The 27,264-nt window shown below is 42.7% G+C and overlaps 1 protein-coding gene across 1 annotated transcript in view; it reads right to left on the bottom strand.

The window, feature by feature from the left end:
- Positions 1-3,063: 3,063 nt before the first annotated feature.
- Positions 3,064-27,264, bottom strand: part of LOC138481266 (fibrous sheath-interacting protein 2-like) — a 2,966,522-nt gene continuing 2,942,321 nt past the window's right edge. The window contains exons 19-20 of the mRNA XM_069613320.1: positions 20,459-20,516; positions 3,064-3,302 (exon numbers count right to left, since the gene is read on the bottom strand). Coding sequence (XP_069469421.1) covers positions 3,172-3,302; positions 20,459-20,516 — 189 coding nt within the window. The 3' untranslated portion in view covers positions 3,064-3,171. The remainder of the gene's footprint in view (positions 3,303-20,458; positions 20,517-27,264) is intronic.

Genomic DNA, 27,264 nt, shown 5'->3' with positions numbered 1-27,264 from the left:
GGTAGTGTGCGTACACACTTGCAGGTCATTCTTTTATGGCATATCTAGCAAGCATGCACACTGCTTGTCTTAATACGTCACCCATGCTTAATGTTTGTGTTGGGAATACGGCCAGCTCCGGTTACTCTCTATTTGCTTAAGAACTTCGCCCTCCATAGGTGCCGCCTGTGTTCGGTTTAGATGTCCAGAGGTTCTTTCGGATATGTGCTATTTTCTTTGTTGGATTATTAATATGTACATCCATAGGTACTGTGAGTGTTGGACTAGGAGACTATACAACTGTGTGTTGTTAGTTGCGATGTCGTTTCTGTTATATGAGTAGATACATCTTCAGAAAATTGGCTGCAACTTTTTTAATTATGAACCAACATTAGCGTTGACTGTAGTGGGCAAGGCCTTTTTACATTATGGGGTACAGTGTGTTTTTTGTTTGGCAAACTTATTATGGAGTGAGTCGAGAATACATAGGCTTATTGACATCACTGCATCATGCACACGTCATTGTGATGCAATGTGTCCACAGCCCTGTATCAATCCACTTGGGAGGAGGGATGAAGCCCACCAGTAGTGGGGTCCTAGAATCCGCCATCAGGGGAAGGGACATCAGTGACTATGAGTTTTCTACTTTAAAAAGAAGGTAAAGCTGTGCTGGGGTGGAGTAGAGGCACCTGTACGAAGTCCTGCCGGCCTTGGGTTAGTAGCATGTACGCATGTGGGCACTGCCAGGACTGGGATTGGAGCGTGCGCAGTTTTCACTAATGTGTATGCTGGCTCATCTAAAGAACCCCCCGATTGACCCCCGCCCCCGTATGTGAGTGCCCAGGTGCAGCCTCGGGGAGGATCACCCTAGGCTCCCATCTCAGAGGCACTTCGTTCAGAGGGTGACATCAGAGGTCTATGATGTCTGTGTGCTGAGGTATAGTAGTGTACCCTCTATGCACCGAGTGTTGAGATTATGGTACCTGGAATTGCATTCAAAACAATATTCATAACACCCCCCCACCTCTTTGTCAGGCGATCAACAGTCAATGTTTGGTTATTATGAGCCCACCCACCGACTGCCCATGGCCACGCTAATCCCTAAGGCCATTCCCACCCATACCTACCCCTCCATCCCCTTCCAAAACTCCTCCTCAAGTGCACTCTTTGAGCTGGCTTTAATCAAGCATTTATTCACAAAACAGACAGACAATATTTGAGTTATTTGATAGTAACTTCTACATCTAAAAAGCCCTACTCCTTACTACATCTTCCTACTAGTGATCCCTCACCCAGATGAAACAAAGGCCCACAGAAGGAGGCGAAGACCAAGAATTGATACAAACGGGTAGGGGGAAAACACCACAAGAAGAAAAGAAAAAAGAAAAAACATTCTGAGAAATGAAGATCAAAGATAATATAAGCAATACTAATTATCTAGCAGTGGGTTCCCAAGACTAAGATGGGTGTTTAAAGAAAGAAGAGCCGCTCTCCCCAAATCAGAAGATGGAGATTGAGACAACAAATAAATACATGTCTTTTTTAGATGAATCTTGAACCTCAACTAAATAAGTCAGGGATAGTACTAAAGAAAGCAATCCACTAGATGAACCCAGCTGAAACCGGTTGACTAATAAGGGTCAGGATGATGACCAGATCCCCGAGACAGGCATACTATTGGCCTATCTCGGATGAATAACATTATTTTAGGCTATTGAATTAATTTGTTAAAAATAGTGTGGCAAGAACAGATGCACTTTCAGGAAGACAAATATTTTCAATCTTCAAAGAAAATTATTGTTTTTTAAAAATTAGCAATTCTATTTGATAAGACACAGTATGAGGAAGTAATTAAAAAGAGATTTCCACTTCCACAAGTGTGCACTACTCCATTTTTTAGGAGTTAGCAAAAGTAGTGGGAGTGGGTAGGGCTAGTTTCTTTGTCTACCCCTAATCTAGATAGGCGGCACACGAGCGCTCACGAGGGAGAGCACATCCACATGAGGGATAGTTAGTCTCTCTGTAGGGAGATTTAGTAAGGAGTAGGGCTTTTTAGATGTAGAAGTTACAATCAAATAACTCGAATATTGTCTGCCTGTTTTGTGATAAAAAGATTCAGGGTATCAGGCAGATTTTGCTGGCCCATAGACTTTTGTGGTAATTTAATCAATCCTTACCATCAGACTTTGCACTCAAGTGCCTGCCAGGTTTTTTTTAAAAGTCTTCTGAGAGTTAATGACTTAATTGGAGTTGTAAACATGCTGCTGGTGTAATAAAAACTTCTTACCAGGCCTGCCTTCCACCACTTACATTCTCAGCACTCTCCATGCCCTTCACTGCAGTCTTGTTAAAAACAAGCCTTGACAAAGCCAACAGTTTTGGCTTTTGTAAAAGTATTAGGCATTTGGCAGGAACTGATTTTAGATGCCAGGTACTCGCACCATTTTGCACCCGATGGCATCGATGGCCACTTAGTACCAATACGGCAGTGCCTGTCAAGTGCCTTTCCAATGCCTACACCAAAGCCCAAACTTTTGGCATTGCCAAAGCTTGTCTAAAGAGAAGGTGATCCGCTGTTGCTGCTAATTGAAGGGCCTGCAGCCATGTCTGCAATAATAGTTTATTCTCCGACTTTGTTGCACGGTCACCACCCAGCAGGAGCACTGCTAGCGCCCCCTGGGGTTCTCAGCTGTACTGCAGCAGACAAACCACACAACAGAGGACTCATTCATTTAATCAATTATAAAAACGCATTCACTGTGCGAAAATGCCACCCTCACATTGCCGTGGTATAGGCAAATGCTTACCTAATGTTACCCTGGCTATAGCCAGTTGCTCAATATACTATAATAGATTTATAATTCTTACTACATTGTTTTTCAGTGTAGACTTTACTTGTGTAAAACTGCATTTAAAAAGTAGGTGCAATCTGCAAATAACATTTTGGAGTCTTTCATGGACATGTGACAATAAATATGGAGATGTTTTGAAAACAATAAAAGCACTGTCTCGCGAAAGCAAAACCGATTTGTGTTGCACTTATCAGTGATGTGAGCAGCATAATAACCACATTTTGACATGCATTTCCTTTAACTTATCCAAGCAGGTACATTTTTCTAAGACTTGGCAAGTACATTTATTGGTTTTCACAACATGATACAAAGGCATGCACAATTAAATATGGCCCACGTCCTAAACAGTGTCATCTGCCATTGGCGCAGTGGATGTGCTTTTACGTAAAAACACCCTCGACAAGGCTGTGGACATCTTTGTGAATACTGACAATTTTTCTGCCTGCGTTGGAACAGTGTTCACAGAAGAACCTGCAGAAGAGAAAACACCCAAGTATCAATATGTTTACAGTCTTTCCATATTATTATTTATTATGCATGATTTCATTAAAGACATCTGCCTTTCTTATTAGTAGACGGAAAATAGGTAAAAAGGGATGGAATGTGTGGGGCAGATTCTCAGAAGATGCTGCAAGTACAAACAGAGGAGAGGATGCGCCATTTTTACTTGCACCACTTTGAAAAATGCACAGGTCCCCTTATTCACAAAGATGGCCTCCGCATTTCTTGGGGGCCGTACGGCAGAAGAAAAGATGCGTATCCCTTGCATACAAACAATAATTTAAGATTAACTCCCAGCAGCTGCATACCCTAAAATAAGTGCAGGGGAATGTGCCTCATTTGTACGTATTTGGAAGCGTATCCCATTTGAGAATAATTCTGGATGCGCATATGTGCAAAGGGGATGCAAAAGGACATTTGAATGTGCGCGCCTATGATGCGCACATTCAAATGCTCTTTGAGAATGTGGTGCACATTTCTTTTTGGTGCAAATGATGCTGCTCATATCATCATTTGCACCGAAATGCGTTTTGATAATTTGGCCCTATGTGTTCTTTGCCAAATGCCAGCACGTGGAACCATTGAGTGGAAGGCAGGGACACTTGCTGCCATTGGACGAGCGTCCGAATTGGGGGAATGCCTCTCCCTCTGCATACATTTGTCACATGGGACGGCTTGTTTGTTGCCTTATCGAGAGACTGCTTTAAGGCAGGGCATTTTTAGAGTGACCCTACTAAGCTCTTCTATGCAGGAACACAGCAGTTCAATCTGCCTCCGCATCCCCCGCTTCTGTGGAATGTTGCACTCACCTGGACTTCGTACGTATTATGTGACTATCAGCAAACCTATTGCTAAAATGATCAATTCAATCTATTTGCCCATTAGCAAAAGATGAATGGACTTGAAAAATGGTCCGCCTAGCACAGCTTATTTACAGTAACCTAAGATCCTCGAGTGTGGACCTTGTCATTTCATTTGGGGAGGGGCAGTCAGTCACTCACTGAACGCGATGATGATGCTATGCTGCACCCAGTGATTTGTTTACAAGTGAGTGATCATCGTAGACATGGCCTGGCTCAGTCGCGGCTCACTGATGATCATTCTCATGTTAACACTTTTGTAGAGGAGGAGCCAAGTGCCTTTGCCGGAAGATCCGCCCCCATATTGCCTATATGTTGGAAACCAGAAAATGCGACATGCACAACGCCGATAATGGTCCCTATACCGCGAAAAGTCCTTGAAACAAGGTATCCATTGAGAAAGCCCTATATAGAAATGACAGTCTTTTAAAGGAGATTCCGGAAGAGGTGTGAAGATGAGTGAAAGAGAAGACTGGTGACATCACATGAAGCAAAAATGACGCACCAAGAAGAGATGCCAATGAAGAGAGTATATAGACCTTATAGAATCAAAGGGTGAAGTAAAGAATCGAGCAACATTTCATGTGCGGAATGAAGATTACACGTGCGGATAGCACTGAAGAAAATGCAACGTCGTTTTTATAATTGTACAGATGCTGAAACGCAAGTAGACTAATCATAAAGCTCGCTATACGTAGTGAATAGACTGCAGAAGGTGCAGGAGGTGCAGCCATTATATATATGTGTATTGAATCTGAGTGTTCCACAACACATTTTAGCAAACTAGAACCCCATGAACAGAACGGCTGAAAGTGTGGCGCAATAGAAGAAAACAGCTGACAAGGAAAGATTCGAGAAAGGTTGTCTGGCCCGGTGTCAGGGGTTGAGGCAGCCAAGAAACTGGTTATCTATTCGAGAATATACAATGAACGTGAGAAGTGAGGCAAGCTCCTGTTGAGGTGTAAAGGAAAAAACTAGACGTGCCAGGTTTTATTAATTTAATAGTGTTAAATGCGAAGAAGGAACTCAAAACACGGTCTCCTGTCACATGGTCAAGATGAAAATAGACTTTGGGCAAGCTACACCAAGACTTGAAGATAAGACCATGCTCACACTCCCTTCTATTCCCAGGTGCAGTGATACTTGCAAGGCCGAGTTCAAGGATTAATTGAATGGCAGACAGCAGGAGTGATAATGGATGTTGGGCTAATTGGGTGGCGAGCCATGGTCAAGTCCAACCCTCCAGCACCTGGGGTACCAGCTTGCGTGCTGCTAGTGAGTGGAATATTCCAGAAGGGTACAAGCATGCCAACACATCATAGAGGGCCACGTAGTAAAGAGCCTTATAGTTTGAAAGCCAATGAAACGTGTATTTTATGACAGCGAAGATGACTTGCACTAGGGGTGGGCATAGCTGTCCACCTGACTTTAGAAATCCAATCACAATGATACTCCACATAGAAAGTATACCTAGATGTTCCCCTTAAGCCTATCATAACCCCATAAGCCCTGAGGTGCAAAGGGCGGAGAATATTGCTGTTGGGCTGTGGCGAGTGTGGAGAGCATACTGACTCGCTATCTTTGCTGCTGGACATATTACCTTTCTCTTGGAGAAGCGTGGAGGTGCGTGTGCCTGTACCTTTAACTGCTTCAACTGCTGAGGCAAATCATCCAGACACCTGGTACTTAAGGCCGCCTCCTGCACCCTTGTGGCGCTAAGCCTTGAGGTGCAAAGGGCTGATAATATTGCTGTTGGGCTGTTTCGCGAGTGGCGTTGTGGCACAATAATGACGAATGTGAAAAAACCAAGCCAGACGCCGACTACCACAGCCACATCAACGACCACGCTGAAAACACGAGCACAGACTAAACGTGAGTGCACTGGGGATGCTAAAGGGCCTATCGCTTCTCATACAGATAAGCAAAATAGATTAAGTCATTATTATTCATCCACGTCCAATAGTGATGTCATTGAGGCAGCCTCTCAAAATCTCACGACACACCTGCTATTACAACTACTTTGTCAATAGATGAGAACGTGATCAATACAATGGAAGATACATTTCCTGAGGTTTTTGTTGCTGATACATTTACACAACACAAGGATATGTCGAAAAATCATTCCAGAGACTCCAATGTAATCTGCGCAGCCATAACCAAACACCCGGACATTGACGCACTCGACTCACACGGCCGACAAGATTTAACACAGAAAGATACCTGCAGCGAGGATCAGGATTCAGTGCCTGTGTCTGTGGCGACCAGACTCAATGACACTTGCAGGCCTGTGGATGCCGTGGAGACGCCAGCCAATTTGCAGGGTGACTTGGTCGAGTGTTTTGATGGGCGTCCTGAGGGACGCGAGATGATAGCGTGCATAATGTGCCAGACCGAAGTTGTCGAGCATAGATTGATCGACGCGCGTGAACACTCCACACGTCCATTGCGATACAGTTCGCTCGGGGTGTTGAATGTCGACATGGCTCCCGTTCTGCGCGAGACGGCAGGGGGAAAAGAACGTGACATCGAACACGCGCCTGCAGTAAAGCCGGTGGATGCCAGTCTCGAGAGATGGTGCGAATTACATCATACTGGATCAAACATAGGTATGACGGTAGACCCGAAAATGTTGATTACAACAAATAACATTCATGAAGCGCGACGCGATTCATTGGACATAGCAAACAAGGTATTGAAAAACTTATATGCAATGACCAAGGCTTGTAAAGCGAATGTGTGTGATTCAACCCAGCCACATGATAAGGGTTGCTCAATTTCACAGGGACTTCAGACCTTTGTGATGAAGCACTATTGAGTATTCCTCATAAAAGAGAGAAAACATCTGAAAAAGACAAATATATTGGGCCGCTTTTTGACCAGTCTGATTTACTGTCCTTGTCCCAGAAAAGGCTCTGTTCCAATACCAAAGATACGAGCATTTGTAGTGCCTCAAAAACAAAAACACGAACGTCACAATTGTCAATATCGGACGATTCTGAGTCCGTCTCTGACGATTTGGCTGCCTCTTCCCTCATGGAATGACCTTTCCCTAAAATTAGGAACAACAGACGCTATGACAACAGCGAGCCTCATCACGTTAAAGCCTTGAAACGTGATATAGATCCAACCACAAAATTACCGTTAAGAGAATTACAAGACCTTCTACTATCCACACTGTCCATCTCTCTATCTCCATTCACAAAACTTTATGAAAGTTTACACGAGGCGACAAGAGACTTAACAACACTCATGGCATTGCTAAATTCCAAGGTTGCCAATGTGGAACAAACATGTGGCCAATTTTATAACAAACAACTTGAGAACTCGATAAAAGTTGATGGCCTACATAAGCTATTATCGGAACAAAGAACTAACAACGCAATTGACAAAAAGTTGTTGGCGGAAGTTGCAAGGGAAGAACTTGCGTTATTTAAACAAAACGGGCCAAGAACCCTACTTGCTGAGCACAATTGCAAACCTAAGGATTCTCAAAGTATACCTATGGCCGTCGATGTATTGCCTAATACCAAACATGGCATTTGTGAAAAATCTACTGGTGCTAAACCTGCAGTTATGGACAATGAGTCGCAGACTAAATGGAATTCAGCTAACATCATACAACACAATCAAACACTGAAGACGGTGTATTCGACCTCGAACTCCAACAATAATGGGGACAAGATTCAGTCAACTACGGACTCAAACACGTCACAGAGTACTGAGACACCATGTCAAACTATTGTACCACTCATTGAAATTGCTGATGTGTCTTTTCATACTGTGTTTGAACAAGCCAGAAGTTCAGCAAATCCAGCTCATGCAATTATCCCAGTTGAATCGACTTCAAAGACACGTCCTCTGGAGGCCGCGAAAAATGCCAGCCTGGAAACTGCCAGTGAAAGTACAGCCCCTACACTGTTCCCTATCTTTAACAAGGAAGAAGGAGCTCCTCAAAACACTAACAAGGGAAAAGCACAGAAAGTCCCTCAAAGCAAGAAAACTAAAAACTTACCTGCAAGGAAAGGGAACAAGTTAAAGGGAGCTCTTAAATTCCTTAGGAACATTAAAGTGGTCACGTGTTACCAAATGAAACTAATAACTGTTTGTTTACCGCAGCTAAAAAACAAGTTGTTACAACTATGTCGCCCAATGTAACGAGGGACACTGCAAAGGCGAATGGAAATGAAGAACTTGACTTTCCGCCTGAATTGTTGAACATGTCAATTTACGACGAAATGGAATATGAAGATGTTGATGATTCTCCTTGTACGACTGGTGGGAAACATCAACTTAATAGTGAAAAATCCACACACAAGGAAGTAGCACATAAAAAGCCTGAAGGCAGACTTGTAGTGCTTGAATCCAAAGTGCCCATTCAAGACATGGTAGCCCCTAGTCAGACAGTTTTGCTACCCTCCTTTGAAACGCCCGGTGACACCAATGTTTCAGGAAGAGGTTCCTCACCCGTAAGTTCACGAATGAAGAGCCCCATTTTTCAAACAATGCAAGAAAAACGCCTAAAGATACAGAGAGATGCTCACAAGCAAAACACAATGAAGGCGAATATGGAGCCCCAATGGAGCGACACAAGGGCGAGACATCTTCAAGGCTGCGAGGAACGGGATGTACGCCATCCTCAATCTGACAATCAAGATAAGAGTAAACCTCCAGAAATCCACAAAGTAGATCCATCGATGACAGGATGGAACCACACCGGAGGTGGAGGGTCTCGATACCGAGTCAGACTAATGATTGAGAGGCTAAAGTCGCTTGACAACTTGATTTTAAATCGAAGTAATATTATCAAACTTCTACATCTTATACCAGGATTGCGCTCAATCAACACGGAAGAGCTGCAGATTGTTGAATTTCCGGATGAGCGGCAAAATGACAAAGCGGTGATCCACACAGCTTTGCCCCTAATTGCTACATCGATTTTAGAGGCTAATGTCTCTCTATTTTCTTTGGGTTTTGAAGTTTATAAGTTACCCGATGCTCAGTCAATAGTCCAAACAAACGACAGAGAAAGGATACATTATATATCTGAGCGTTCATTAGCCTTACAGTCACCTTCCACAGGCCTAGACAAATTGGCCTTTACTAGGCCTGCGAAACCTATGCTATCATCCTGCAACAATATCAGAGAGGACGGGCCGAGGTCCAACAAGGAGCCCCCTACAATGCGACAAGTGTCATTTGCGAAAGCTCGAAGTTCAGAAACAGCAAAGGAGCTTGACAAAATAAGTATAACCATACAAGGCCAAACATTAATTGATGGATGTACAGCAATTTTACCGTCAAATAACAACACGTAAGAATCATTGCAAAATTGGCAGTGGCTAGCTGTAACGCTAAACACTAAGCAACCGCAATAATGCCATAAGAAACAGGACTCACAATATATCACCTTGGGCCCTTGGAATACGCGGGGATTTGGGCACTTGTTTAACAAGGAGTGGCTGGGCGACTTATCCATTGCCTGTCTACAAGAGACTTGGATAAGTACTACTCCAGTAATATCGGGCTTCAAAATTGCTGTAAACCCAGCCGTACTACCAGAAAAGGGGCGCCCTATGGCAGGCTTGATAACTTTGGTAAGAAGCGATTCTGGCTTTGATATTCTTAAGTCAACAAATCACTCTCCATACATCCCGGAGTCTACGATTGGCAAATTAAACTGCAGGTCTCAAATAACAGAACAAATCACCATAATAAATGTATATTGGAATCATGGAAGAGCGGGGCGAGAAGAGTTTATTGATGCAGTTTCAAGCATCATTGATCGCCTACTTGGTGAACAAAAGGGTACCAACATAATACTCTGTGGTGATTTGAATATTGACCATATTAACCCGAAAACACCACAGAGTATAAACTTATCAGCAAAATGGATGAAAGAAATGAGTGCAAGAAACTTACAAATGTTAAATGGATGCACAGTAGGAGACATACCACCAGCTCTGACATGGAAGTGTGAGAATCGTGGGTCCACAATTGATTACATCTTTGTATCGTCAAATTTACATCAACGGGTCAAAACTCTAAAAGTGAGCCGAAGGGAAAATAGTGACCACGAAATGTTAATTATGGAAGTCTGGAACCCCGAGGGTCCCGTAAAAGCAAAATGGTCACAGAAAATCAAGATGGAAGCAAGCAGAGTGAGATTAAGGTTAGCCGAAGACAAGGTCACTCTGATATCTAATCATTATTGTAGCCGAGGATCCATGCTCGAATATGCACACTTACTGGAAGACTTTAAAACAATTAATGGCGGATCCAAGCATGCGAATATGAAACGGCTTCATTGCTTCAATTTGGACATATTAGTTAAAAAACGACTGATGAGACGGACAATTCGTCATGCTCGGTCCACTGATAAAGAGACCTGTGGACTAAAGATGAATGCGGCCAAGCAAAGATATAGAAATTGGATGCGATCCCACAAAAGCTTAATGTTACAAAGAGATTCAGAGCGAATGTTAGAATGTCTCCTAAATAAGAATACCAGTGCGTTCTGGAACATCATCAATGACTCTCAAGCCCCTCAAGCGGCCTTGCAGGCATCTATGGTCACAGAACAAGCAAGGATAGCACATTTCAACGCGCTTTATAAAGCTAACGCAAAGTCCTCAAATTCGTATGTCACGACCATCAAAAAATGGACCCTAACTTTCCTAAAGATGAGATCGTAAAAATAATTATGAAAGCAAACAACTCACACGCTCTTGGCCCAGACGGCTTAACAAATTTCACGATAAAGCAACATCCTGAATTATAGGCAAATGTTTGTGTGACCCTCTTTCAGAGAATAAATGAGCAATGTCAAACACCAAAATCGTGGAAATCGGCCGTGATCGTGCCAGTGTTTAAAAAAGGTGATAGAACTTGCCCGAAAAATTATCGCCCAGTTGCATTAATAGATGTTCTAGGGAAGATATATGCAACCATGCTACAAAACAAACTAGTAAAATGGGCCAAAATCTCAAAACATATAGATGTCAGACAGACTGGATTTGTCAAGCAGGTTGGCTGTTCGCTGAACTTGCTGGTTTCGAATCTATTGAAAATGGAGGCGATAAGAACAGAAAAAACAGTATATCTCGCCTTCATTGATTTATCTTATGCGTTTGATACGATCGACAAGGACTTACTATGGAACAAAATGAGTAAGTGGGGCTGCCCGGAAGACCTTATGGAGGCAATAAAGGAATTGCACACTGACACTTCTATCAGGATTCGCTTGGATCAATCTGGTACCCTGTCAGCACCGGTCAAAACATTTAAGGGGGTTAAGCAAGGCTGTCCTTTGGCAGCAGCGCTATTTAGTCTATTTATATCCGACATTGGAATTGCCATCGAGGAAGTTATATCCACCGAAAATACACAGATCCCAGCTGAGTTGGTTATTATATGCTGACAATCTCATATTGCTGGACACAAAACCTATTGGTTTGGCAAAGAAAAATTGACGCAGTTCCACAATATGTAGCTAAAAATCATTTACTCATCAATACAAAGACGTGCGAAATTCTGGTCCTCAAAAATCTCAAAGGGAGAAAGACACGCCGGTTAATGCGTTTGTCCTGGTCTATGGGGCACGAAAACCTGCAGATAGCGTCAAGTGTAAAATACTTGGGCATGAGCATCAGCTCGTGTATCAATGACGAACCTTAGGCTACGGAGGCAAAACGCAAATGTAAACAACTGGCGATCCAGGCTTTAGTTCTAAACAAGAGATTTGGAAAGTTCTCCCTGAAACCTGTGCTACGATTTTATAACCAAAAGGTGATACCAGTACTGACGTACGGCGCAGAAAACGCCCTTGGTTGTTCGTGGGATCTGTGGTCAACACTTGAGTATACCTATTGGTCAAAAGTACTAGGTTTACCGAAAGGATCATCGACAGTTACTGTTCGATACGAATTATCGTTAATATCCATCCATGCACATGTTTGTTGGAATTTGCTGTCGCTATATCGGAAAACAAAAGCATGCAAACAAATCCCGCAATTCAAAATTTTCCACAGTGCCAGCTCATCAGCCTCAGGTGTATTGGCGATGTGGCTGAATCGATGTGAAAACGTGATGGCAGAATATGATATTACTCCAGAACTGCTTCATGACAATCCCGATGCAGTAAAAACAAAAATCTGGCGGATGGATTGGCATCAGACTTGTACTGATAGGGGTGCTTCTAAATCACTGAGCGAGGCTACACCTGAAGCCCGAGCTTTCAACACTTTGCAAAAATATATTGACTTATTTCCAGATCCAAATGCTAGACGATTATTCATGTGCTTTAGACTAAACATGTTCAAAACAAAGGAACGTCTACGAACATGGTCGATAAATGCGGACTTGGATCCGAAGTGTCGTTGGTGTATACATGAAATGGAAACCTTAAAACATTTAGTGCTATTCTGCGCCTGCTTGCGAACAGAAAGAACTCGATACCTGGGCTTATGGAGCGAAGCTCATCCGTCCTACAACGCGGAAGATTGGTGGCAACAAATGTTCAATGGTATAGACATGAAATTGATATTGCCATTGACATATTTTTTGGCAACTATTGAAAAGCGCCTACTGTGCTAGGGTACTATTGACTGGTGTTGACACTCTGATCTGGACTACTGGGTAATGCCTACTGAGATTTTAATTATGAAGATAATGCTGGGAATAGGGAAATAAACAAGTGGTAATCAGATGTAAGGAGTAACGGGGGAATGCTTGTATTTTAAAGGTTTGTAAGTAAACCAATAAAATTAAACAATAAAAAAAAATAATAATAATAATAACCCCAATTTGGTTTTCTTATTGTGCCCACGTAGTATGACTTCACTTATAATTAATTTTTGCTATAAAAGTATTGTTTTTTATGTAATGCATTGAGACTTATGCTGTGGGACGTCCGTTGATGCCTGTTGTACTCCCTGTTTTAGACAATTGCAATAAAAAACAGTTATGTTTTGCCAACTTCCTGAGTCGGTCTTATTATAGGTGTAAGAGTAAGCTCTGCATCCCCATCCATCCCATAGAGCGCTACCTCGCTTAAAGGGCCTACAGGTTCACGTGGTAGCAGAGGGAGGATGGTTCAATAAGATCCATCGATTAGTAGATCTTGAGATTTTCGGATAATCGAATACCCTCCACCATTTAGCCAGAAGATAAAAAAAGTTTCCTGTGGAGAGCGGCCGATATAGAACTCTTGCAAGAAAATCGATACATGTGGGATAGATCCCTCTTTGACGAAATACCTCCTTGTTTACACAGGCGCTGAGAGGACTGAAGGCGACGGTGGTTGATTGGAGGAGAGAAGACGATACCGAAGGCCTAGAGCTGAAGAGTGAATGGTGAGTAGATTAAGGGGACTGGCAAAATAAGGGGATGGGATTGTGGTAACGTGGGGTTGTCTAGTATATAACGAGGAGCGTTAGAGAGACCAGTTTCCTACCTCAAGGCAGGTCTAGAAGGAGTCATTTCAAAACCCCAATGGGGTAATTACACCGCACATAAACAGGTTTACGATAGGGAATGACTCAAATTCCAATCAGGGTATTTTAGGGGCTAGAGGTAAAGGGGTACCATGGAGAATATGTGTAAAGTCGACTTTTTGTTTGTGTATTTTGTAATTGAAAAAAGGTATAGAAGAGCGACAAGAGCAAACTGTGAGGTCAAAGAAGAAATAAAATGTTGTTATCTACTCTAGGTCATTGTCGGTGCTGACTGAATAGACAGATTGAGATAATTGAGAAGTAGAGGCTTTCAGCGTCGACGGTTGGAGCGTGCTCATATTTGTAGTTTTTCTGAAACGTATCTGTGTAACTAATGGTAAGTATTGACAGTCAATTGAGACTTGTCACCATGGGGGATGTTATTCCACTGATGCATCTGTGAAAGATGCTGCCAAAACATGCACCCAAGCTCAGACAGTATAGTGTGGAGTGGGTAAAGGGCACAGAAGATAAAATGTTCACGCCAAGGCCACAAGGGGGATCGCTGTCAAAGGTGGTTTTGCAACACATGACCACATACTTGCACGCGACGTACAAAAGGGTGGAAATGGAGAAGAGGTTAGCTATTTTAGAGCTCTGGAAAATGTACCAGGAGGAGCGGGAAGATCTGCCTCCTGAGGATGGATGCTTACTCAGTGTGGGGAGGAAGGTGGTTGAGCCTTCTGCTCCCGTTACATCACCTGAAGTAAACAGCGATAGTACATAAGATGTAGGATTATATCCAGGAAAGGAACTGAAAGCAGCGACAGGATATAGTAATCCGATATGTGAACTGCCTGCCTATAGCAGCGATGATAGTCCAGAAGAGACTAAAAGAAAGGAGGAGATCTTTAAGGTCTTGCAAGACAAGGAGGAGAAAACTGATCGACCGAACATATCCGTAGACATAGAACGAGAGATTAAGAGATGGAAAGGAGAAAAGGAGAAAGGAGAAAAGGAGAAAGCTGACGAGGTAACGCTTGTGCAAAATGAATGGATGGGTGGACAGATATTGCTCATAGACACCAGTTAATATTCTGGGGGGAGATTTAATGATGAAGCTTATTATGACGATGTCTTTTACTGATGAAGGCACAGTATGAAAGTGGGCAAATTTATATTGGCGTTTACAGGGCAAATGGCTCTGCGAGGAATGCCATTAGAGTCAGAAGTCTTTCTTTATGGGGTGCGCATTTTGTTTACATGGCTACCCAGCCTAGTGGGAAAGATTATGAGAATACCTGATGAGTTTTTGTTCAGGCCACAGATACCTATGGACGAAGAGGGTGGACAGACTATTCCCCTAGAGGTAAATGCAGCCATAGTGTCAGGGAAATTTTCCATGCTCGAAGGAACCAATGATGAGAGCAGGCCATGGAGAACAGTGATTGCCATTGGGGAAGGGTATAGATTGACTGATGTCCTTGACGAGGATATGTTTAGATATGATCCAGCAGATGATGAAGTAATATTCGAGATGAGTATTACGTATTGGATCAGAATAGAGAAAAGTGAAATCCCACAGCGAATGGTGATAGTGCAGCAGCACCCAGCATTTTTTGATGAAGATTTGGAAAAAGTACCAAACTCTTCATGGACTACAGGCCCCTATGATGTAGGCCTATTGAAAGGGGTAGGGGAGGTTAGGATTAAGCTGAAGCCTGGAGCAATTTTACCTCAAGTAAGACCCCATGTCTCGAGAGGCGGATGAAGGAATGTTTAAGACTATTTCAGCACTAATGGAACAGGGTATCTTAGTGAATCTCCATCGATCTTTAATAGGGTCCTGCAGATGGACTTAGGCAATATTGATTTGAAAAGTGTTGTGCTGCAGTACGTAGATGACATTTTGGTTTGTAGCAGAACAGAAAATGGATGCAGACAAGATTCGATTCAGTTAATGACTATTCTAGCAGACAAGGGATATCAAGTGGATAAGGAGAAGTTGCAATATTGTTAAGAAGAGGTGTTGTACATAGGTCAGTTAATCTCACATGAAGGGAAGGGAGTCACACCTGAAAGAGCTGAGGTGATTATGAAAACAGTAAAACCGCACACAATAAAACAAATGCAGCCGTTTTGGGGATTATGCAACTATGTTAGAGCGTGGGTATTTGATTATAGTTCATACACAAGACCCCCTTTAAAGGTTCTGAAGAAAGCACAAGTGAATAAGGAAAGAATAGAATGGACTGAGGTAATGGAGGAAGGATTTGAAGCAATTTGTAGAGCTCCTTTTTGGAATTCCCAACTATGATGGGGAATTATTTTTGTTTTCACATATACGAATGAGACAGTTATGATAGCAGTGCTTACACAGAACACTACATTGGGGTACAAACCCCAGGCGTATTACAGTGGGATTTTAGATCCAGTTATGAGAGGGCACTTTCCTTGCGAACAGTCACTGGCAGCAGCCGCATTCGCAATAGAGAACTCTACTAGTATTGTGATGGGGTGTTCTATGACATTGTTTATTTGAGCATGCTTTGTTTGCCATTTTGGAGAAACCTAAGGGTACATTGACATCTCAGAGGGCTTCCGCATATGAGAAAGTTTTATTGAATCCAGCAATCAAAATAGTCAGGTGCAAAATAGTGAACTCTGCCACGTTTGTAGCTGAGCCTGTGGCAGAGGGTGAGCGTGTGCATGATTACACTAATTATGAGGAATTCTATGATGATATTCCCTGGGTAAAGGAGAATGTTTTAGCACGGGGGAGGTTCTCTTTATTGATGGGTCATCAAAAATGTATCAAACTGATGGGGAAAGGCATCTAGGTTCAGCTGTGGTAAGACACAGAACCAATGAGGAATTTGAGGTTGTAGCAAGTGCAAGACTACCGTCTCACTTTTCGGCACAAGCAGCAGAATTAGTGGTGCTTATTTTCACACTTGAGAAACATGCAGGGTAGGAAGTGATGGTGTACAGTGACTCCGGCTATGTGCCGTCAACTGTGCACGCAGGGCAAGCACATTGGAAAGGGAGGGGTTACCTCCGAGCAGACGGCACTCCAGTGCAACACGGAGCATTATTGGACAGGCTTATCACAACTCACAGTAGCCATGGCAATAGTTAAATGCGAGCACATACTAAGTGAACTGACTGACTGACTCGCAGGAACGAAGCTGGAAACGAAGAGGCCAAAAGGGTTGCATATTCACCAGATACTTCAAGTTTTGATACTCCAGATGTAAAGGAGAAAGTAGACACAATTATGATAATAAATGAAGGGTTTAATCATTTATCAAGAACACAGTTGATGGAGGTTCAAGGCGTTGCGCCTCAAGAAGAGCAAGAATTGTGGAAACAAAGGGGGTGTTCTTTTTCCCCCTCTGAAGCATTGTGGCGACAGGATAGCACTGCAAAGCCAGTGATGCCTGTAGCCTTGTTAAGGGTAGCGCTTGAACAGCTGCACTACCCTGCGCATGTAACTAGGGGAAGCCTTGCAGCAGCTATTGCGGACGACTGGTTTGTACCGAAACTGTTAGAACACGTGGCATTTTATGTAGTAAATTTCATCGTATGTCAAAGGTTTACCGCTGGGTACACACTGCAAGCAATCAGAGGAGTGATTCCTCGACCAAATGGTCCTTTTCAGCATTTACATATTGACTTGGTTGATATGCTGCAAGAATAAAGTGGATACAGGTATATGATTGTGGTGGTGTGTCCCTTTTCTAGGTGGATCGAAGCCGGTTCTTGTACACACCCTGATGCCACTTGCGCAGCACAGTTTTTAGTCTGAGGAGTCTTTCCCAGATGGGGAGTATGTGAGGTGCTGATATCTGACAATGGGCCCCATTTTGTTAATGAAGTATTTCAACAGATTAGCTTATTGCTTAGTATAAAACACAAGTTTTCTTATGCTTATCACCCCCAAGTGAACGGGATATGTGAGAGACTCAACTGTCTTCTCAAAGAGAGAATTGCTAAACTCAAATTGTCACTGAAGAAGGGATGGCAGTATTGCCTGCCCCTCGCGTTATATGCATTAAGGAATCAGCCTGTGTCGGACCACCACCTCACAGCCCAAGCGCCAGTGACAGGGAGGCGGATGAGGGCGCTTTTGTCTCCTCCATCGAGGAGCAGAAGTGATGCCCAGAAGACTGCAGAATTGTTAGGAAATGACGAATTTACTTATTTTACATGTATGACCGCTAGTATCTCTGTCATTTCAGATCAACTCAAGCACAAGGGGAGCCCATTTTTTTTGCTCAAGCAATACAAGCCAACCCAATCAAGGGAATGCAGGAATAAGGACCCCATTATGGAACAATACTAAAGATGGAACAATAATAAGGACCCCAAAAGATTTGAGCATACAAGTAACATCAGGACCTTACTGTGAAGCAACACTAGGGATCCTCTCTCCTGCAACAAGCTACCACAGCCAACTGGCTCAAAGCAACAAAAGCCAACTCAACTGAGAGGACATTTATCAAATATCAAGCAAACGCCTCCCCTTCTGTGAAATCAACAGCAAGGACTTTGCAAAATTAGCAACTAACGTTCAATGCAAATACATTCAAAATAAAAGTGGATGACAATAACAGTCAACTGATACACATCTTATGTCTCTGCATGTTATTTGTAAATAATCTCCAATTGAAATCTGTAGGTGCATCTTCAAAGGTAGTATACTCACCTCTCTCCATTTCCTTCATACATTGGGAAACCTCAATGACCATATTACTGTGCAGCCACAGATACTCTACCAGAAATTACCAAAAGCTAACAATAGTGAGCACGCTTCCTTATTGCCAATAGGTGTAAAATTACTCATAGATCGATGTGGGAAGATGGATCTACTGCAGCCCGAATGGACAATGTATTCTCATGACTTGGATTGTTGATGAACGTGTAAAATCGGCAGGATCTCTGAAACGTGTAATGAAAATATGGACTCAGAAAAAGCACTTTTTCAGACAAGGATATTTAGATGTGAAGACTGATGGGAGAGTGGCCGATGAATCAACCAGAGGGGGGAGTGTAGAGGAGGAGCCAAGCGCCTCTACCAGAAGTTCCGCCCCATATTGCCTATATGTTGGAAATTGGAAAATGCGACATGCACGACGCCAATAATGGTCCCTATACCGTGAAGAGTCCTCAAAACAAGGTATCCATTGAGAAATCCCTATATGATGTACCCGTAGAGAAATGACAGTCTTTTAAAGGACATTCCCGAAGAAGAGTGAAGATGAGTGAAAGAGAAGGATGGTAACGTCACATGAAGCAGAAATGACGCACCAAGAAGAGATGCCAATGAAGAGAGTATATAGACCTTATAGAATCTGATGGCGAAGTGAAGAATTGAGAAACATTTCATGCGTGGAATGAAAATTGCACATGCAGAAAGCACTGAAGAAAATGCAAAGTCGTTTAATAATTGTACAGATGCTGAAACGCAAGTAGACTAAGTAACCATAAAGCTGGCTATATGCAGTGAATAGACTGCAGGCAGTGCCGCCATTATATATATATATATATATATATATATATATATATATATATATATATATATATATATATATATATATAATATTGATGTTCCACAACACATTTTAGCAAACTAGGATCCCATGAACAGAAGGGCTGAAAGTGTGGCAAATTAGAAGAAAACAGCTGAAAACGAGGGAAGATTCGAGAAAGGTTGTCTGGCCCGGTGTCAAGGGTTGAGGCAGCCAAGAAACTGGTTATCTAGTTGAGAAGATACAATGAACGTGAGAAGCGAGGCGAGCTCCTGTTGAGGGTTTATTCATTTAATATGTTAAATGCAAAGAGTGAGCTCAAAACACAGTCTCCTGTCACATGGTCCAGATGAAAATAGACTTTGGGCAAGCTACACCGAAACTTGAAGATAGGACCATGCTCACACTCCCTTCTATTATCAGGCTCAGTGATACTTGCAAGGCCGAGTTCACAGACTAATTGAATTGCAGACAGCAGGAGTGATGATGGATGTTGGGCTAATTGGGTAGGGAGGTATGGTCAAGTCCAATACGAGCTTGCATGCTGCTAGTGAGTGGAATATTCCAGAAGGGTACAAGCATGCAAAATAATCATAGAGGGCCACATACTAAAGATCCCTGTAGTTTGAAAGCCAATGAAACATTGTGTATTTTATGACAGTGAAGATGACTTGCACTAGGGGTGGGCACAGCTGTCCACCTGACTTTAGAGAGCCAATCACAATGATACCCCCCATAGAAATTATATCTAGATGTTCCCCTTAAGCCTATCAGAACCCCAAGTAGGTTTTCTTCATTTGCTACGCAGTATGACATCACAAATGACAAATGTTTGCAATAAAAGTAATGTTTTTTATGAAATGCGTTGAGATTTATGATGTGGGGTGTCCGTTGATGCCCTTTGTACTCCCTGTTTTAGACAATTGCAATTAAAAACAGTTATGTTTTGCCAACTTCCTGAGTCGGTCTTATTATTGGTGTAAGAGTAAGATCTGCATCCCCATCCATCCCATAGAGCGCTACCTCCCTTAAAGGGTTTACGGGTTAACTTTGGCCAAAAAATAGTCATCATTATTTCCTGCAAGCTGTGCATTCTTTTGCATTGCAGTGCCCTTGTAACATGCGAGGAAAAATTGGGGTTCTAGTCCACATATTCTATATGAGACAGGTTGGTTTAGAGGTCCCCAAATGCCAGTACCTTAGATCATTTAAACTGTATGAACACATTTGGGACAGTAAATCGCTCTAGTTTGCTCATAAGAACACACAGAAACAAATAGAACCCAGCAAATTAACTTTCATACCTGGTGGTCCTGGAGATGGTAATGTTGAGTCAGTAATTTCTTCAATGTCTAGGCTACTCTGGATAAGAAAAAAAGTACATTGTTACATATGAGACACAGCAAAACATGCACAAAAATGCCTGTATTATAAAAAAGGATTCTAAAATGTATCAGTGATTGGTGTACAGGCCGCACTAGTAAACATGCATCCTTGGTAAATGCACTCATGTATAGCACACACCCTGCTCCAGGTACTGAGGTGTTCTCCCGCAAGGGCCCGTGGTGGAATCTGCATCCTTGGGGCTTGGGGCGTACATGGGCGATTTTCAAAATGTTCTTAAAATTGAAGTGAGAAGAGTAAATGGAAAATGGTGGAGTATATTTAGTGCTTTCCTCTTAAATATTCTAGAAGGGAATAACTTACAACTCCAGTCCTAGAATATTTGGTGGACATATTTGACATATTAACAGCCTGCGCTCCACAATGTGGATCCCCAGATGGACGGTTATATTGTTTTTTTCTAGGAGTGACCTGGAACTATTAGCATGATTTAAATGTCCAGGCTATTCATTAATGTAACCACGTTGAAAGCATTCATATTACCCAGTACAGAGCTTACACATATTTCTAAATGAAGACCCTTAAGCTTATTTTAGCCAGTCAAATAGCACAGCGAGTAGAGCACTCGCTTTGACATCTGTGCAAAGCCTGCACACGCAGGTTCGAATGCTGGCAGGGCCAAACTCATCCTTCCGAGGATGATAAATGAGCACTACATACCATGGGTAATAATAATGGGTAATAATAAGCAGCACTCAGATGCCTGAGGGTTTGTAGCGCTATATAAATTCAAATTATTATTATTATTTTCTCCCGGGAGTAAATTGACCAAAAGGGGGCTGCTACATTTGAACCTAGGTGCAAAAAGGTCACCTCTGGGCGATTTTCATAATTTGCATTGCGAAGTGCAAAATTGAGGTATAAAATGAGGGAAAATTCATCTTTACACCTCCCTTTTGCACTATGCAGTGCAAATCGAGCAAAAGTTGCCTGGTGTTTACGCATGGCAGGCAGTGTTTACAATAAATTCCTATGGAATCCGATTGCTTTTTGCTGCTGTAAAAAAAAAGCAGGCGGATTCCATGGACATCAATTGGTTTTAAACCAGCACTGGTGTAAATCCAAGTGGTTTCTGCTGACGGAGAGAAAAAGGAAGGCATGTGTATAAGGATTTGCTAGGCACTGCTATTAGATGCCCAGGTACTTGCACCATTTTGTTGCTACCATTAATGGGCAGTTAGTGCTATTACGGCAGTGCCTGGTAAATGCCTATCCCATGCCAACACAAAATCTAAAACTGTTGGCATTGCCAATGCTTGTTCTCACTTATTTTTAAAATAAAATATTTATAATAGAGCCATCCAATCTTTGTCAGTCTTTACCAAAAGATGGCAGCAGATAGCGGAACAGAATGTATGAAGCTGGGCACGAGTTTTCTCAGCCTAATTCACAATTAAACTAAACAAAAAGTAAACAAAAATGGAAAAAGATATCAGAACAGTATATATAACGCACCAAAACACTGAGAAAGACTTACTCATATAATCATCTCCAATTAGGCAAGGGTAAATAGAAATCCAACACAATAATGTAAAAGGGTTACTCTGATGTTAAAAAGTTTCGTTAAAAAAAATATAAGCAGCATTGGCAGTAGTAGAATACATCCAAAATGCCCTTTAAAGTTATAATTTGCATTCTGCCGAAGTTAATAAGCTAAATAATTAATAAACTGTACACTGCAGCAAGCATAAGTGTTACCCCAAAAAACATATCAGACATGGCCGGAAATGTGTTATAATGTTGAGTACCCTCAAGAAAATCAGTAACGAAAAAGTCAAGATTGAGAGTGCTGCGGCATAGGGCGCAGTCTATGAAAAGTTTGGGATATTTGTACAGCAAGGAGAGCCAGACCGTCGTTAACTCTGTCAGAGGTGACGGCCCTCTAAAAGTTTTTTAGCTAGATAAAGAAGAGGACCCCTTTTAAAACAGTAACAGCCCACTGGGGGATTCTGATAGTACTGGGAATCAGAAAGATCCTGACCACATCGGCAAATGGGCGCGGCGTGTTCATGATGGGGGAGTGAGCGGACGGTTTCTCCAGCATGCACCGGATTTCTTGTCTGGGGGTTCCCCCTGACCCTCCAAAAGTAATCCTGGGGTTCACAGAGGTTGGCACACAGTTGTCTTTTATATCCATGGGGAACCCCTAACCACAAAATGGCAGGTGGTATCTTAGGCTGAGATGGACATTTGGCTGAAATGGCAGTGGCATTCAGGGGTTGAGGAACGGCGCATGGATTAGGGGACAATCGCAGGTAAGGGAAAACCCAGAACATGCCCACATGCAGAGATTTAAGTGGACTGGGGCTAGCCGCGGCAGAACCCCGGCAGTACCCGGAAAATCTTTCTGAGACAAGGTGCTGCCAGGGCTTCCTAAAGTCCCCAGCTAGCCCCAGACGCAGAGACTGCTAGAAGCCAAGGCCTTTTTTTATATAAAGCCTGAAGCTCTCGCTCATCTGCAAGAGCTTCAGGCTTTACAAAAAAGTCACAGTTTTGTCCCCAAGGGCATTAATTAGGGAAAAATACCTTTTACGATATGTATTTAAATATTTGTTAATTCTTATTAATTTGTATAAGAAAATCTATTCTTTTGTCAAAAATTCCTATATGTAAAAAGAGCCTCGTTGGGACCGTTATTGAGTCATTCATACATAGGAAAGCCGACACTTCTGCACATGATATGATATAATAGTTTATTTATATTGCACCCATACACACGTGTTTCAGGGCACGACAAGGCAAGGGAGGGGTAACAGGGAGAATAAAAACAATAAAAACTAAACGATCTTACTAGGCCCAGTGACATTGAGAACGCGTAAGTGCAGGAAGCAAGCAAGCGCAAGTGCGTGACTCTGTTTCACCTCTTCTTAGGTTTTGTCAAGGCAAGTATGAATTCATATGGCGTTAAAACCCAATCCGAAGCCGGATTGGGTGTTATCGGCCTGGGGCCCCAGTGAAAGACCCGAGCAGAGCGTGGGCCTTTAAAGAGGGCCCTGGGCCGATAACACCCGATCTGGCCCAGCAGAAAAGGTGTTAAGGCCATTAGCACCACAAGTTACCAAAGCAGCAACCTGGGGTGATATGATATTATAGGTTATTTATTATGCGTTTAATACCCAGAGGTTTCTAAACGCGGACCCAGGGATCGAACCTGTGGTGCTCCGTGTTGCCTTGCTTCCCAGGCGAGCGTGTTGCCGCGGAGCTATTCTCCCGAGGCTAACAAAAAAGGATTTTCCTTCCTACAATGGGACGTGTGGCAGCCCGTTGTACGAAGGAAAATCCTTTACCAACATGACCACCATGGAAAGAGAAGGGGAACTCTGTATGGAGCCCCTCTTCCATTTCCTTGGCGGCCATTCTGAGAAGAGAGGAAGGTGCGGCGGCGGCGAGTGCCGCCGCAGCTGCAATAAGGTAAGTTGGGGGCAGGGTGGATTAAACATAAAAAGGGGCACGGGGAGGGTGGGGGCAAGATGGCAGCAGGGGGCCGGCTGTCAGGAAACCTGGAATGTGGCCTTACCCCGGCGGTTCAAGCTGCGTTCCTAGCCACCTAAATGGCTGGCTCCCCCCGCTCAGGTGCTAATGACAATTAAGACAATATACATTTCTGAACTTTCATTCTCTGTCTTAGAGGAATGTACTTTCTTTTGAATTTGTTCAAGTAATAAAAAGATAGAATTCCAAAACAGAAGCGACATGGTGGGGGAACAAAGGGAGAAAGGAGAGAAAGAAAACATCAAAGTTAGATTAGTTAAATATTGTTGATATTCAATTCTGGTAAATTACAAATCTTTTTTTAATTAAATTCTTATATATGTCATGATTTGTTTAAACTCAGATCCCTTATATAGATCTGATTCTGTACTATTATTTTGTGACTTCAATGCATAGTCACATAAAGAATACTTTCACTTTAGAAATATTAATACTTCTATCTAAGTGACCTGACCATCACAGTGATGCCATGGAATAAGTCCTCAGTGTGTAATGTGAGAAATCTGAGGGCGTCCTCACATCTACTCCCCTTAGATCCTCTATGCAGGTGAACATGGAAAGGCCATTGCTTTTGGATCCTGACCCTGGGGGCGGAAAAGCAAGGGAGGATCACCAGGGTGTAGGGTTCTTGGGGAGGGGGAATGAAAAGGCTTCAAGTAAGACACAGTATTTCCCCTTTCCATTCTGTAATGAAATCCTAGTCCCAGAAGCCTTTGTGGGATATTGTCATCCCATTCCCTTTGGTCAGAATAACATTAAGAGAAAAGGCAAGTATTGAAAACCCAAAAGTAAACCCAAAAGTAGGGTGAGTAGGAGTTTGGTGCCTTTGGGTGGGAAATGGTATCCCCCTTTCTCTACTGACGAGCATCCCAACCGTTCCCCAACCTTTATGGGTTATTGTAAGCCAGCTCCCCTAGTTTCCCCACATGTAACACCTGACAGTACTGGGACAAGGAAGAGGCAACTAGGAGCAGTGAAGACTACACTCTTTTACCACTCTGGTACTGGGATGAGAAATATGCCTGCTGAGAGCAGTGAAGGTAAGGCATGTCCCTTTAATTGTGGACAAGCAGGGCTGATTGGACATCCACGCCTGCAGCCTGTCATGGGGCTGCAGGTGTATAAAAGGGGACCAGCCCAGCAGCAAAGAGAGCAACAGGAGAAGCAGCAGGGAGGCCGGTGCAAGCAGCAGGGAACTGTATTCAAGAGGCATGTCTTGACGCTGAGGTCTGCAGAGAGAGGCGGCGCATGGAAACGTAGCGTGGGAGCTTGGGCTCCGTGGAGCAGACTGAATAGTGTGAAGGGAGCCGTGTGGAGAGGCTGTCCCTTTCCCTTATGGTCAAGATGCTCATTCCCCTGTGTGAGGAGGTCGCCACAGGAGTGCCTGAGGGGCAGGAGTTTGAACCCCAACCTCAAAAGCAGTTGGCTGTTTGATCCACGGTGCTCGGAAAGCAGTGAACGCGACCAGTGAGTTTCCAACTATTAAGAAACCCGGTGCTCAACTTTTCATATTTCTAAAAGGAATACTTTGCATCGGAGTGGTCGTGTGTTTAAGGGAACACGTTTTCGAAAAAGTCTCTGAGTGCCAAGCATTGCACTTCAAGCAAACTAAAAGGATTATTTTGCTGGTTGTTAAATTGAAAGTGTAACAAATACAACTCATCATTATTGAATACTAAACTGTATGAAAACTTTACGAATAAGCAGAACAATTACATCCTGAGTTCAGAAGCGAACTGAACTTTAAATGCAAGTAAAACCACTGCATGCTGAATTCTAAAATGAGCGAAACTTTAATTAAAGTACAACAACCATATGCTGAATTCTAAATTGATTAAAACTTTAAAACCATGGTATGCTGAACTCTAAAAGGAATGGAACTTTAACATTGAACCAAAGAGATGCATATTAAATACCAAATTGTCAGAAAGCTACATATCAGAGAAATACACATTGAAAGAAGAATTCATTGGAACACTACAGTCTATTTCAACACAGCTAAGAAATGTTACAGGAAAACCAACAATAAAAAGAGGGCGTAAGTGTGGCCAAGAACCCAAGGAGACAAATTATATATTTTTTGTACTGAAACTAAGTCTTGGGCAAAGGAATCCTGAGACTTGAAACATTGACTTACTTGAGAACAGAGTCTAAAGGTTCTTTGTGTTTAGAACTGTGTTACCTGTAACTTGGGGAAGGGAACCCCGAGTGTTGGTTAAATCTCTGCCATCCTGAATTTAAGAATTTTGAGACTTTTTGTCAGAACTATTTGATACTTGGGGAAAGGGGCTGAAAGGAAGCTGCGAGCTGGAAGAAGCTCAGAACTTTATGTTGAACACTGTTTCTTTTGGTTTCTGACATCCCTACACACTGTACAGATTAGTCGTGAGGGCAAGTATAGGTTTTTTTGACACAGACAGATGAGTTAAGCCCTCGCTTGTTCGTGACTCCGGAGTTCCTTTTACAATATAGTCATTGTTGAAAATTGTCTGTTAACAGTTCCTTGCTGTACTGAGCACGTCGTGCTATTCATAAAAGAGAAGTTCATAGTTGCTGCACTACGACCCGATTTTCTGCTGCTTCTCTCTGTCGCCACGCACACCGCGCTTGCTAAGTATTTTGTTTAACTCAAGAGCAAGAACAAGACAGTATGAAAACATGCAGTGACTGCACGCTTTTAAACTAAGAAAAAATATTATATCACGTTGCGCCGGGAAGAAAACAAACAAAGCGCTTACCTTGCCTAGGGAAGAAAGGAATCGTGTTGGCAACTTGATGAGTCTTGCTTTCTGATGATTAGAATATTTTTGGGGTGTAGGGACAATTTCCAAGGAAATGGCCACTCCTTCCACAATAAAGACAGATTATTAGCACGTCATCGTTCCTTCTCTTCCTTAGAAAGGGGGCCTCTAACCGTTCCTGAAGCCTCAGATGTCTTAGCCTTAGAATCCTTGTTCACAAACTCCAACCAGGGTCTACCTATCCTAGGATGAGGTTTATTTTCCCCGAAAACCCTCCTACGCTCCAATCTCCTTTCATTCTGACGAAAATCTAACTGCACCACCAAGTTCATTAATGTCTCACAAGATGTAGGTCTATTTACGACCACTGATAAGGCTTCCTTAAGTTCCTCTCTCAACCCTCTGTAAAATAAGGATGCTCTTTTCTCTTCAGGCCATTGACTTTTGACCACTAAAGTTTTAAACTGTGTTAT

Source organism: Ambystoma mexicanum, chromosome 5p (assembly GCF_040938575.1).
Source record: "Ambystoma mexicanum isolate Mex_15411 chromosome 5p, UKY_AmexF1_1, whole genome shotgun sequence".
In the NCBI taxonomy this organism is placed as follows: Eukaryota; Metazoa; Chordata; class Amphibia; order Caudata; family Ambystomatidae; genus Ambystoma; species Ambystoma mexicanum.
Note: the sequence above shows the minus strand (reverse complement) of the source record. Positions and strands in the feature narration are given on the sequence as shown.